Raw genomic sequence first — 15,251 nt, forward strand, 5'->3', positions numbered from 1 at the left:
CAAATTAACTTCAGCCACTGAGTGTCAAAAATAAAAAGTGTGCAGATACTTTGACTTGTGTTTGGGACATCAAGGTTCAAACCTCAGGCTTTTTCATGGCTGCAGGATTGATAGTAAGTTATCAATTCATTATGTATCAGTTTGCTCATTTGTTAGATGAATAAGATGGTAATATCAATAACAGAGCTATTGTCAGATGCCATGAAACACTGTTTAAAATATTATTATTTATTATATTTATATTTATATTACATTTATTTTATTTTATATTTATTTATAATTATTTCATATTTTATTATATTTATTATTACTTATTTATTATCATTCTCAGTATTGCTAACATTAAATTGAAGGGAAATAGTCATACCAAATTGGGGGATCAAATAGTTACTGTAATTGAATCATTAGCTCTGAGATTCCTTGCAGCCTAAGACAAATAGGAGAACATTATGAAATAATATGTCCACATATTGTGACATAGAATAAGGGAATATGGAGTCTTAAAGTATAGCATTAAATTGTTTCTGGCAATTCAAACTACTGAAGAAATGTCTTTCTTTAATATATTTTTAAAATAGTAATTTTTCATTTTTAAATGTATTTTAAAGGCAGAGAAACAGAAAAAGACAGTCAGAGGGAGATATTTCATCCACCAGTTCACTCCTTAAATGCCCACAACAACCAAGACTGGGTCAAGCCAAAGTCAAAAGCTGGAAACTCAATCCAGGTTTCTGGTGTGAGTGGCAGAGAAACTCAGCTACTTCGGCCATCATTTGCTACTTCCCAGGGTGCACATCAGCAGGAAGCTAGAATTAGGAATAGACTGGGATTCAAACCCAGACAATTTGATATGGGATATGGGTGTCTCGAATGACATCTTAACTGTTGCACAAAATACTCTGACCCGCTGGAAATTCAAAGACATGTGTGTCTACTTCCTTGAACTTTCTTGAGCTAGACCAGCACAGGGTCACTTGTCATAAAAACAATACCCATGTCCTTGCTAGTTTTTACCAAGTAGTGAGCTCCTTAGAAAGATGGTAAAAGGAAGGAGTGAGATAGAAAACAATGTCCCCAGACACTCAGCTCTCTGTCACAGCCAGGCTGGATTGCTTTGCAATGAACATGTAAGTTGAGAAAGTCAGCTCTACATCAGATTCGATTTGTAAAGTCCAAGCAAATGTGCCTTTCCCTGAAAATGAAGAGAATGCATCTTGTCACATTATTGTTCAGAGTCAGCTGTTACAAAGAAAAACCATCTTTATCACTTCAGCATAAAGAAGGAAGTTGAGAAGCCTTTTGACTGGTGAGATATCTATTTTCTATACTAAAAAAAAAGCTCACGCAGGGTATAACAATGGAACTAATAAATGTAGTTGTCCCCAGTGCAAGAGCAAGACACGGGGAACCCTATAGCAAGAGAAGAGGGAAAGGGAGAGAGTATGAAAGCCAAATTAGTGTCATGGAAGCAATGACAACTTGCTACACAATGGGAAGTCTTGAACCTGCTTATTAAAGTCTCGTTGCTCACAATAGAACACAGGCTATAAAAAGGCCATGGGGAACCATTAATTAAATATTAAAAGATCAAATAGCTTTAGTCCCATTAGTTTGTATGTAATTTACATTCTCAAGTATAAATTTAGAGATAATTCCCTATCCTGAATCTCTTTCAACTTTTTGATAAGGTATCTGCAAATATAGAGTCCTACAGGGAGTTTAAAAATATCTTTCCCCATGTGGATTAAGTATTGTTCCTTTCATGAGAAGTTGCTTTTGAATATCGGTCTCCACAACTACGATGATTATGATAATATACCGCAAGTTATTACCCTTGAGGGGTACTTTTGTTCAGAGATGGCGAGAGGCCTTTTTTAGATATGTCTAAGCAGTAATAGCAGAGGAACAAAAACAAGAGGAAAAGGTTATCCCAGCGGACTGATGACAAGGGGTTTGGCCCTTAATTTCTGTGACCTCTCATCGATTTTCCAAGCTCAGAGGCAGCAGAGTGTGGTGGAAACTGGCAGGTGTCCTGAATTCCAGGCCTTCCAGTCCCAACACGACCCTGAGCTGTGGTTGACCTTGGACAAGTCACACCTCCTTTGTGTGCTTCAGGAGTTGGATTAGATGTTCCCTAAGAACCTTCTAGTTCTTAGAAAAACGATCCTAAGCTATGTTAGAAAAGCAGTTTTAGTTCATAAAGAGTAGACTGGAACCTGAGAGAAGGAAGTGACATCCCACATAAACCTAAGAGGTTGAAGAGGCCAGCCTGACTTCTCTTAGAATCTGGAATTCAGAGGGGGTGTCTAACATATGAGGTAATCATGCCATCATTGCCTCTTGTTTGTCAATAATTTATATTTCCAAATCAGTCACTCCTTTGAAAATTCAGCTTGATACTCATATAATGTATTTTCTTATTACAATAGTCCTGGCTGTCTACCCTTGGCCTCTCAGAAACAGTGTCATCCTGCCACAGAAAGCCAAGGAATAGCTTTCCTTTCCATTCTCAAAGATACAAACAGGAAATTACCTGCATATCCTCAAAAGCTGAGGAAATTGTAAAACAGTCCCATAGTGAGATATCCTGGCTCTTTTAAAAATGATGTTGCAACATAAGAAATAATATTTACTATATAAAATCATTTTATATATAAGAAAAAAGAAAAAAAATAAACTCCAAAATGTATAAAAGCACATTCAATACTACATTTTGACTAACTTTAAACAATGGGATTATGGTGACATATTTTATTTTGCTTATTTATATTTTTATATTAGTCTTCAATAAACCACTTCCTGTAAAATGACTTTAAAACTTTTTAAGTACTATGTTTTTATTTATTAGAAAAGTAAAGATATACACAGAGAGGGAGACAGAGAGACAGAGAGAGACACAGAGAGATTTTTCTATCTACTGTTTCACTCCCTCAAATGCGTACAACAGCCAGAATTGGACCAGGCTGAAGCCAGAATCCTAGAACTTCACCTAGGTGTCCCAAATGCGGGCAGAAACCCAAATACTTGAGCTATCATCTGCTGCCTCACCAGGTATGCATAGCTGGAAGTTGTGATTGTAAAGAAAGCTGGGATTTAAACCAGGGTGTCTGACATGACATGTGGGCATCCCAAGCAGTATCTTAACCACTACACAGAATGTTCACTCCTAAAACCTTTTAATAAAATAAAATGCTTGGCTGAGAAAATTCTTCCACCCAATTACTTCATATCCTTCTGACTCTGCAATGTATATCCTTTACATGCTTGCTGTGCCCTGTGGTTTGAATATGGTTTGCCCTCTCCAAAACTCAAATCAGCCCTTTGAAAAGGAGGTATGTATCCCATATTGCAGCTTAAACTGCTGTGCTACAATGTCTACCTCAAGAGGATGGAAAGTTAATCTTATTATGCTGTTGAGAGGTTAACCCCTTTGAAAGGTTTATAGCATTAGAGAAGTTTATCAAACTGGAGTCCCCATGGCTGAATACTAATGCCTTTATAAGAGAAGTCAAAGGAAACACACATACACACACACACACACACACACACACCCCTATATACACACACTCTCTTGCCATGAATGCCCTGTGCCTCAAAACTATGCCATCGAGAATGCCATCGCTAAATATGGGCCTATGAAACCCTGAAACATAAGCTAAATAAATTCTTTTTCTTTAAAACTTACCCAGCCTCAAGGATTTCTTTATAGTAATGCAAAAACAGACTAATAACCTATGTAATAAAAACATTTCTTTTCATTGTTATATGGGATAAAAGAACTATGAAATCAGAGTTGGGAAATTTGGTTCTAGCACCTTCTTTGCCACTTAGTCTGTTAGGCAAGTCAACCTTCATTACCTATTGTGATGGGGGAAGCAACCTCTTTCTCTCTAGACCCTTTTTATCCATCTGCAAATGAGCATTTTGGTTGGTGCTCAGCATGTGCTCTCTGGTCACAGAGCAGCAACCTTGCCAAAGAATTTGTGGATCTACACAATCTGACTTGTTTTCTAGCTAGATTGAGAAGCACTGAGCTACAGCATCTGTTTCATTTAATTTCAGCTCTGATAAGAGGTACTTTATGATAACTATTTCATAACATCAGAATCTTGAAGAGTTATGGCCTTAGTTAATTATTCCTCAAGAAAATGAACTAGCTTCCTCTTTCCTGCCTCTGACCATCTACATGTACAATGATATCTCAACTGTGAGATCCGAGTGAGTCATGGAAACCTTAATGTCATGACCAAGACCAACTGCAGAAATGTGAATTTAAAAATAAAGAAAAAAAGAGACAGAAAGTATTTATAATAATAATTAGATGTCATTTAGGAAATGCTTATAGATATGCCATGCACTCTACTAAGAACTTTAACAGAGTTAGTTCATTTGAACCTCCATTAAAAAAAAAGCAGGTAAGGCCGGCGCCGCAGCTCACTAGGCTAATCCTCCGCCTTGCGGCGCCAGCACACCGGGTTCTAGTCCTGGTCGGGGCACCGGATTCTGTCCCGGTTGCCCCTCTTCCAGGCCAGCTCTCTGCTGTGGCCAGGGAATGCAGTGGAGGACGGCCCAAGTGCTTGGGCCCTGTACCCCATGGGAGACCAGGAGAAGCTCCTGGCTCCTGCCATCGGATCAGCGTGGTGCGCCGGCTGCAGCGCGTCGGCCGCGGAGGCCATTGGAGGGTGAACCAACGAGAAAGGAAGACTTTCTCTCTACACACACATGTGCTCCCCTGCATTTTCTCAACTATCCTTACCTCAGCAGATTCATACTTTACAAGTTAGTAAAACTGAGTTATTCTTCTACTTGTTAAAAGTTTATTGTCATAAAAAACAATAATTATTCTATCATAATTATTATATTTATTAGTATAAATGTCAATTAAGCTAACAATGTGATTTCACTTTTCTTGCATGCATTAACGTACACTCATTAAACTCACAATGCCAAAAGATCTCTTCACATTATGTGTCTTAGTCTGAAGGAAAGCAAACGTGGAGCACCTGGGAATTTCATCCTCCCAACTCCTAAACCGTCTTCTGGCCCACTGTAGTCTAATAAAATTAGAAGGTATTTCCTCATAAGCTTTTGAGAATGTATGGTTGTTATCCATAAACCTGATGATGAAATTATTTTTCACACTAATTGAAGTCGATCATTGAAAACTCTTATAAAAGGGCTATAAGTTCAGGTGTGCATGGTAGGAGGAGCCCTAAACTTGCAGACAGAATCTAGCTGGAGCTTTTCTACTTATTTTATGTGACTTGGACAAGTCACTTCTTTCTTCTGCAGCTTCAATATGGACACCCTTAAAACAAGGATGATGACCTCTCCCTGGCCTACCCCATAGGGAAGCAGACAGAGAAGGGATCCGAGTTTACTATGTAAACCATGCACAGACACACACACACACACACACACAAAATCATATAAAGAAAGACAAATATATTAGTGGCTCTGAGCTGTGTCAATTTAGGTAAGATAGAGCTATATTCTCTAGAATTACCTTTCTTATATGTTTGAAAATTAGGATTGGCCACAACAAACAAACATCTGTGGAAGATTCCAAAGGCAGAAATGAAACTTCAGTCATTTTCTTTGGTAAAGATCAGAGCAAGTCAAGATGCACTAGAGTAGTTTTATGACAATTAATCTCCTGTTTTACATGCTATCAAGGAGTAGCATCTGGACCTGCATCTCCTTTCATTATGGTCAGACATCCTTCTTAAGATTCTGTAACCCCTGGACTGGTTAAGGTTGCCACTCAGTGAAAAAAGGTGCCAGTGTGTATGTGTGATTCACACCAAGAAAGGTAGAGTTGGTGGGAGATAGACAAAGGCTCAAGTTTTTTCTCATGAATTTCATTTTGTTAACAGGAATTCCAGTTCTTCCATGCAACTTTCCCCTATTGCCAATTCCCTCTTCTTTTTCCATAGACACCAACTATCTGTCCTATTCCAACTTAAGGCCTATCACCACATGCACAGACACTAGTTTTGTATAGGCTTCTCAGCCAACTCTCACAATAATACCAACCCCCAGTGGTAAACTCCTTACTCTATATCACCCAACGTTGTTCACTCATTGAACCCTGACATTATCAATGTTAAAGATAATAAGCTCTATGTGATGCTTTGATTTCCTTTGCAGCTATATCTTATGACTTAGTTTGCATATTGAATAAAGTTCACATCTTTTGAAAACAAACCATATGTTCTGCATATGCAAAAACACACACGTAGTATAGCACCTACCAGAGCACATTGCATGTGAGAGTATTTATAATGTTTAAACACACAGACATATACACATACATCACTGAGTTTCTTTAGTTAAAACTGTATCTCAACCAAATATATGCTTTGAAAGCTACCAAGTCAGGATTCATCAGTTAAAGTTTTTAAGTAGTCACAAACCATTGGCCCCATTTATTTGTGAGAGTGAATTGAAGAATATATTTTTAAATAACGGAATGTCCATGTATACATGAAAATCAGATGAACTCTGTTGTCACAATGCTCCCCTCACCAGTGTTTTCTCCAGTTGACTGTAGCACTGTGAGCTAACCATTATTGTGTTAACAAGAATGTTGGAGAATTGAGTAAAAAAAAAATCTGAAGTTGGAAGGAGCGATCAAGAGAGAAGGGTATGAGAAAACCAGAAAGCACTCTTCATTTGCTCCAAATGCTAGAACTTTATAATATTGCTTTGTTTTATCTAGATATAGAAGCCCCATCTTCATTATACCCATCACTGCTTTCCATTGAACAGGTAGAGGGCTCAGCTCTAGGCTGCAGTTACAGGTTTGAGATTTAAAAGAACTTAACCCCACATTGTAAATCCACTGTTCGAATATAGATCCTTGAGATTCAACCCATTCTTGGCAACCTTTCCACTCAGTAATCTCTTCTCCAGACAAATAGTGAACACAGGGCTCACAGTTCTGCGCTATGGTTGTTGTGCTTCTTTCTCCATGTAACATAAGTTCTTTGAGGCCAGGTTTAGTAGAAACACAAGTGTGAGGGACCAAAGACCCAGGGAGGCTGGAGGTCGGGGTGGGGAGGGTCTCCATCTCCTTGATATTATGTTGTGATAACAGACCTTTAACTGCTCTGAAGTCCAGATCCCTCACCTGGAAAATGGGGATAAGAAGGCCAACTTCATGATTATTGTTACCATTACACAGGTTACAAATGTGAACTTGGTAAAATGTGGGCCATATAGAATATTAAGAATTTATTTCTAAAGAGAGGTTTTACATAGTACTTAAGAGAACCAACCAATTTACCCGTGTAACGAAGTACTTTCTTGAGACGTAAGGCTGGTGATATGGATTGGGGTAAAGTGTTGATTCAGTTACACTTGACTGCCTTGACATCGGCCTTGGCACTGGGTCCTTGCCTGGGTCCTCTTCCTCCAAAGACAGGTGATCAGTCTCAGAGGGCTGCTCATCTCCCTCTTGCTGCAGGGACACAGGCTGGAATTCTTCAAGGCTCCCAATTGTTGACATTTCTTCAGCCTAAACCAAGGGAAGAAAACAATCCTCTAATCAGAAAAAAGTCACGGTGCATCCTGGATATAGCAAATAGTCTATGATAAGCAAATAACGTTCCTGAAACTGGCAAATACTCCACTCATGAACTAAACAGAAACACTGATGTCTGTAGCTCAATACCACAGACTCATCTGCCCCCATGATCCGGCAGGACCACTTTAACATAGATCAGCATAGGCCCCTGGAGCTTGTGAGAGGTTTCAGTTGCTCATCTCTAATCCCAGCACTCCAGATGCTGAGCAGTGGAAGAGAACTATGATAATCATTGTCAGACAATTTTCTTTTCAAGATTTCACAGTATTTTTGCTTAAAAAACCACCAGATTGCAACATTATTTAAGAGTTAAAAGCAATGATAATGCACCTTATTGTGTATTTCTTGGTTTGGAACTGAACACAAGTGCCCTTAGAACTGAGCATATTTTTTAAACTAAAAAATTCCAATTCTAAGGAAATAATATTGACAAATGACCAAAGACATTTAATCTATCTCCCTCTCCATAAACACACACACACACACACACACACACACAAAGGCCTTCCAATAGTTCATGAAAAAATGGATATCATGATAAAGCTATGCATGGATTTAAACATTTCTTAACCAAATAAACACATTTGAATTTCATTTTCCATGAATTTTTTGATGAATCTGGCTAGGGTAGAACAGCAGTTATAAAATGTCTGAAAATGAGTAAAATAAAATATTAGCAATAGTTATTTCCAGATGAATAGCATGGGTGATTTTTTTTACCATGTATCTTAGTGCTAGTAGTGATCATGAACAATTTAAAATAAAATGATAATTGATTTCCATTTTGTAAATATAAAGCAACAAGAAACAAAACAAAGTAGGGGGCATATGCTAGCCTAATGACTTGTGTACCTAAATCAGGCAGCCATTTTTATAGTGAGGCAGGTGGTCAGCCATCCTATAGTAGGCATGAAGACCACGCTACATGGAACAGGGTTGCAAACCCAATATCACCATGTAATTGGGAATGCCATCTGATTCTCAGAGCGGTCTCTGTGTTATTAATCAAACAAAAGTGGGTTTACTTCCATTTCCTCAGTTCTTAGGAAATACCAGAAAGTGAGAAAAATCCCTTACCCTCAGTAGTTTCACAGTTGAAGCTGGGATTAACTAGAGTATTCAAGAGAGATAAAAATAGTATGATCATACAGTTTATTACCTAAATCTGGAAACTTTGTCATAAAAAAGGTACTATCAGCAATTATGCCAGGATGATAGAAGTAAATGGAATAGTTTCAGGCAAATATAATACACACACACATACACACACACAGTTACCCTAGGGGGTTTGCATGTAGGGGGAAATACAGTCAGCTAAGAGAACTCACAAGGGGAAAAGTCTTGCAGCTCGCATTGTATTTTACTCCACTGCCATCTTTAGTAGATGGGACCTATCTAGGGGCACTCTTGGATAGTTGTGACAACCTGGACTTGCAACCATGCGTTGAGACCAGCGAGCCCTCCATGGATCCATTAGTTTGTAAGCCATTTTTTAAAGTTAGGTGTACAAATGCAGAAATTGGCCTATAAGAATACAAGGAGTGAAGAATTGGGGAAATTGTGTTGTGTGTGTGTTGTGTGTATGTATGTGTGTGTGTGAGAGAAAGAGAGAGAGAGAGGAGATACTGGTGAGGCCTTTGGCCTTGCTGGCATCTCTGTGCTCTTCCTACACAGGCCTGCCATTTGTAATACAATGGGTGTTGGAAATGCACTCCCAAAGTTTTCCAGAACCTGGGAAGGCAGGTTTGTGTCACTGGAGAAGGAAAGCCTGCTTCTGTATTTGCTCACTCTGTGAATGCGCGCCTAACAACAGACATCTGCGAAGGCTCCTGTGCCTGGAAAACAGAGGGAGGATTTAATTAGCACCACTTCCTCTCCCTCAGGCTGTCTTCTCTGGAAACACTTGGGGAAGCGCAGCACTCAGAGACCAAGCTGTTTGAGATCCAGGAAAGCAGGAAACTCAACTCCATTAGATTGTTACAGCCATAAATGGTGGGAAAGTTGAGCTCAGCCATCCCAGTGCAGAATGACTGCAGCTCTATTCCCAGCAAAGGGACATCCTGGAAGGACAATGAATGTAACTGCTTCAACATCTCTAAGAGAAAAATGCTGTGTTTTTGAACTTCCCACACTATTCCAGATCACCCACATGGATGGTTTATTCAAAATTCAATTAAAATATCCTTCTTTGGGACACATATTGTGGCACAGTGGGTTATGTCACAACTTAGGACAGCTGCATCCAATATCAAAGTGCTGGTTAAACCCCAGATATTCTAGTACTAATCCAAATGACGGCTCAAGTGCTTGGGCCCCTGCCACCTACGTAGGATACCAGGATGGAGTTCCTGGCTCTTGGCTTTAGACTGGCCCAGCCCTGGCTCTTTTTTTTTTTTTTTTTTTTTTTTTTTTTTTTAAGATTTATTTGAAAGTCAGAGTTACACAGAGAAAGGAGAGGCAGAGAGAGAGAGAGAGAGAGAGAGAGAGAGAGAGGTCTTCCATCCGGTGGTTCACTCCCCAATTGGCCAGAATGGCCGGAGCTGCGCCCAACCAAAGCCAGGAGCCAGGAGCCAGGAGCTTCTTCAGGGTCTCCCCACATGGGTGCAGGGGCCCAAGCACTTGGACCATCTTCCACTGCTTTCTCAGGCCATAGCAGAGAGCTGGATCAGATGTGAAGCAGCCGGGGTCTTGAACCAGCACCCATATGGGATGCCGGCGCTTCAGGCCAGGGCATTAACCCACTGTGCCACAGTGCCAGCCCCCCAGCCCTGGCTCTTGTAGGGATTTGGGGAATGAATCAGCAGTGGGAAGATTCTCTCTCTCTCTCTCTCTCTCTCTCTCTCTCTCCCCTTTCCTTCTCTGTTATTCTGCCTTCCAAATAAGTAAACAATTTTTTTTAAAAAAGTCCTTCTACCTCAGTCTAAATAGACTAAATCACTGAAATACTAAAAACATATTAAGATCAGTAATGTATCTAGCCAAAATCAAGGGTTCCATTGCTTTCACATAGATAAATGATACCTTGCAACAGATCCATGGAGAACCATTTAGAACTGTAAAGGACTACTATTTCCCAAGATTCCCCTCAGTAAATTATTCTTAGTATTTAATGCTCAAAGGAGTAAAAGTAGCGCAGTTTCACAGGGAAGCATGAAGTCAAGGCTTAGAAAAACAAATGATGGTCATAATTTCTGACTTCAATTCTCATCCCAAGGAATTCTTGTAATGAAAATTTTCTGAAAGAAGGAAAAGACTACAATATTAATTGTTCATTCTGGGCAAGAATAAAAAATTGAAAACCAACTGAACATCTAATAGTCAAGGAATGACTAAGTATAACCAATTAATACTGTGCAGACATTAAATATAACGTACACTAAATTTCCAGCTGCATACAATTACAGGTTGTATCTTCTAGAGTGTAAAAAAAAAAAGGAGAAAGCAAGGATGGGCATTTGACCCAGCTGCTAAGATGCTGGTTACAATGCCTACCTCTCACATTTGAGGACCTGGGTTCAATTTTCAGCTCTCGATTCCTGATTGTTGCTTCCTGCTAATGTGAACCCAGGGAGCAGAGGTGATGACCCAAGGAGTTGGGTTTCTGCCATGTACATAGGGTAACAGTATTCTGTTCCAACTCCCAGCTTCATTGTGGACATTAAGAGTTAAACAATAGATGATGAGCTCTCTCTTTCTTTCTCTCAAGTACTTTTTTTAGAAGAAAAGGATAGAAGAAGTCATCCAATTTATGCCTTGGTAAACTGCAAACATTTATGCCAGATATCTGAGGCTGGTCTGCCCTTGGACCAGAAATACAGCCCCCATGAAGGAGGGCTGGTTCAAGCTTCCCCTACATCACCAGCCCCAGAATGAGTGTCACTGGTGGAAGCTATTACATACAGGAAGTGCAAGTTCTACAAAACATATAGAAGTTTATGAAATGTTTAACCTGATTTTAAACTCAGGAAGAAAAAAAGTAACTTTTAAAGTCCAAAAGTCCATGAAAATGTTTTAACTTTTTCTCACATGAGAAAAAAAAGTGAGATATCTAAGGCACACAAATCCTATTATATTTTGCCTAAAATAACAGAAGATACAAAATACTGAACTATGTAAATGTATAGAAAAATAAGTTTAATATTAATATTATGATGGTGGAGAGACTCACAAAAGTGAAAGGGTTTTAGATCTACAGAAGTTACAAGGTAGCCCGGACTCAAATCTGCATCTCCCACCTACGTTTCCCAATTGATTTTCCATTCTGCGCTCCATCTTTTGCCATGGGCACTAAAAACATCCCCAGTCCAGGGCTTTCCCATTTCCTTATCACTGCAGATTCTTTTCCACCATGTTCTAAAAAATTTCTGTTCTGTAGACAACTGCATCATTTAAGATGATTCGGTTTGCTTTTCAAAATCAGAGACAGGTCCAGCATAGCAGGCCCCAGTAGATATCTACTTCCCTGGACAGTGGATGGATAACTACCCACACACTTGAAAACAGCAGTGAGACACACTGAAGACCTGGACATGAGTCAGAGGCAAAGAAAGGGGACTTTGGAGATTTTTTGCTCTCAGAAGAGTTCATGAAAGAACAGCTCAGGTATAATAAAAAAGCATCCTAGTTTACAACAAGAGTGCAAGGTTGACATTTAACAGGCAGGCTGCTAAAATTCAAGGCTGTTACATGGTGAACCTCTCCCCAGCACCCAATCCATTCTCCACTCCTTCAGCCCTGCCTGCCCTCTTCTTTCTCTGATGTCTATCAGGTCCTTCTGTGTCTGTCCCCTCTGCTGAGCCTGCACAGCCACTCACTCCCTTGTTTTCTTCACTCTCCCTATCTGTCTCCTGATGCCTCTGTAAGTCACACAGGATTCTTTTAACCCCTATTTTAGGTTTCTGTGATACTCAGCAGTTTCAGATTCCAGCAGCTTCTTAATCATCCCCATAACTTTATCTCTGGATCTTTGGGAAGACAAGTTGCCATGCTGGCAAACCCTTGTCTATTGAAATCCCTGCTGTCATAATCCCTTCATGCTGCCATAATAAATATCTGAGACTAGGTCATGCATAAACAGCAGAAATCATTTCTCCCACTTCCGGAGCCTGGGAAGTCCAACATCAAGGCACCAGCAGACCTGATGTCTGCTTAGGCCTCCTCTGTCCTCCCAAGACGGTGCCTTGAATGTTATGTACACAGATGAACACAATCTCCTCATATGGCAAAAGGGTAAAAAAAAATCTAAGTCCTTACGGTCCTTTTACAAGGCACTAATGCCATGCATGAGGGCAGAGCCTCCTAACGGCTCTACCTCTTAATACGGTCACTAGGGGTTTAACTTTAAACATGACTTTTAGAGCAGACACAAACATGGACCATCACATACACCTGTGACAAATGAAACTGATGCCCAGAAGGACTAAGTATCTCCCTTGAGTTCTTATTTAATTAAAAATTGAATAAAGACAATAAAGAATGTGTGGCTCATTAATTGTGACAAATATATTAATCTGAGGTGTTAATGATAGAGGAAGTAGGGTGAGGGGTATGTGGGATCTCTTTATATTACTACCTCCCAAGTTTTGTTTTGTAAATTTAAATCTATTCTAAAATAAAATGTTTTTTTTTAAATGGCATTTTGAGTACCAAAGGATTAAAAATCGTATATGTGGGCAGACTAGAAACAGAAATCTGTGGCTTGTTAAGAAGAGCTATTCCCCTTTGGCAGGTGGTGTGAGGATGGGGGTGAGGATGGAGCACAGAAATTAGTTCCTGTGGCCTGGGCTCTAATCAGAGATTCAGCTGTATTTTCTGATGGTGACATCTCTACCAGCATGAAGGGGTTAACATCCTCCAGGCACATACCTAAAATAAAAATCTACTTTTAATTTTGACATTTTGTAAAGGTAATTTATGTGAATTTATGTGTGCAGCCTTTCCTGAGTCTGAGAACAGCAGAGGGATGTGTGGAGATAAACAACAATACTCTAACACCTCATAACTCTCCAACAAGCCTGCTTCTGTGCCAGTTGAGATAAGAAAATTGGCAAACAAGTCTCCACAATTTCACATTTTGTACATTAGTGATAACACGCCAGCAGGGCTCCTCTATGTCCTGGAGAAAAGTGGAACTGATGGAGAGTCTCTCCTTTCAGCTCTGCCTAGGTTAGGTAGAAACCCTGCTCTACTACCAGGGTTGTGAGTCACAGGGGTGTGGGGAGGATACAGGGCCAGGCCAAGAGGTGTGACCCTGTGAAAGTCACTTCCTCACCTCCCCTTTCCTCCTTACAGGTTGTTCTACAAAAGGAGGGGCCAGACTTGATGGTTTGCAAATGGTGTTCCCGGAAACCACTGCTGGAGGCCCTGAGCACTGAATGGTTGGGGCCTCAATTCATCTAAAACATTTCGGTCAAAGCAGTAGCATTGGCCTGTTATTGGGCTTCTGAAAAGTAAATTGGTCAAGTTTGAAAGCTGTTGAACTAAATTATCCCTAAGGTTTTTTCTTACTCCGTGACTCTTCACTATTTGACTAATTTTTCACTAGTTCCCAGTATCTTGAATGTTGAATCCTGTGAGAGGTTGCTCATGTATTTGTATGGTTTTTCCCATCTTGTCTTCATCAAGGGAACTCCAACTGAGCAAATTTCCTTGTAATTCAAATGCTATGTGATCAAAGGGAGAAATCGCCATAACAGTCTTTTTTTTTTTTTTTTTTTTTTTTTTTTTTTTTTTTTTTTTTGACAGGCAGAGTGGACAGTGAGAGGGAGAGAGACAGAGAGAAAGGTCTTCCTTTTGCCATTGGTTCACCCTCCAATGGCCGGTGCACTGCGCTGATCCGATGGCAGGAGCCAAGTACTTCTCCTGGTCTCCCATGGGGTGCAGGACCCAAGCACTTGGGCCATCCTCCACTGCACTCCTGGGCCACAGCAGAGAGCTGGCCTGGAAGAGGGGCAACCGGGACAGAATCCGGTGCCCCGACCGGGACTAGAACCCAGTGTGCCGGCGCCGCAAGGCGGAGGATTAGCCTAGTGAGCCAGGGCATCAGCCTAGCCATAACAGTCCTAACACTGGATCCCTACTATGGAGATTCTGGAATGTTGTGCTCTAGTTTTCTTTGAAACCCTATGCAAGTCCACAACAAGCAGATGTGCAAGAACATTGACAGCTGAGCTGGGAATCTCACACAGACCAGAGCCAAAGACATTCTAGAGCCTCAATAACTATTCTTACACTTATGAAGGAAAGAATTTAGAGGCCTGGTTATCTCCTCTTTGAGGTGTTAGGTTTTCAAAATTTTTTATTAGTATAAAGTAAACAGATTTCATGTATCTCATAGGTACAATTCTTAGAAGATAATGACACTTCCTTCTCTCCCCCTTTCCCTCTCCCAAATCCACTCTTTCCTTCCTTTATTTTTTCTTTAATTTTTGCAAAAAACATAATTTCAATCCACTCTATAACTAGAGTTAATGAATGGCTAACCACAATATGCAACAAGCAAAAGGTAGAAAGACCACAGCACCACAGGAGTTAAACAGGGATAAATACAACAGTCAAATCACAAAATGTCCATTCCATTCCTGCATGTATTTTTGATTTCTATATTAACTACCACATATCAGAGAAAACATATAATATTTGTCTTTTTGGAACTGGCTTATTT

The 15,251-nt window shown here is 40.0% G+C and overlaps 1 protein-coding gene across 1 annotated transcript in view; it reads right to left on the reverse strand.

The window, feature by feature from the left end:
- The window catches only part of TPRG1 (tumor protein p63 regulated 1), a 156,734-nt gene that overhangs the window by 117,413 nt on the left and 24,070 nt on the right, over positions 1-15,251 (reverse strand). The window contains exon 2 of the mRNA XM_070072371.1: positions 7,289-7,519. Within this exon, the coding sequence (XP_069928472.1) occupies positions 7,289-7,510 (222 nt within the window). The 5' untranslated portion in view covers positions 7,511-7,519. The remainder of the gene's footprint in view (positions 1-7,288; positions 7,520-15,251) is intronic.

This window comes from Oryctolagus cuniculus, chromosome 4 (genome assembly GCF_964237555.1).
Source record: "Oryctolagus cuniculus chromosome 4, mOryCun1.1, whole genome shotgun sequence".
NCBI classification, from domain to species: Eukaryota; Metazoa; Chordata; class Mammalia; order Lagomorpha; family Leporidae; genus Oryctolagus; species Oryctolagus cuniculus.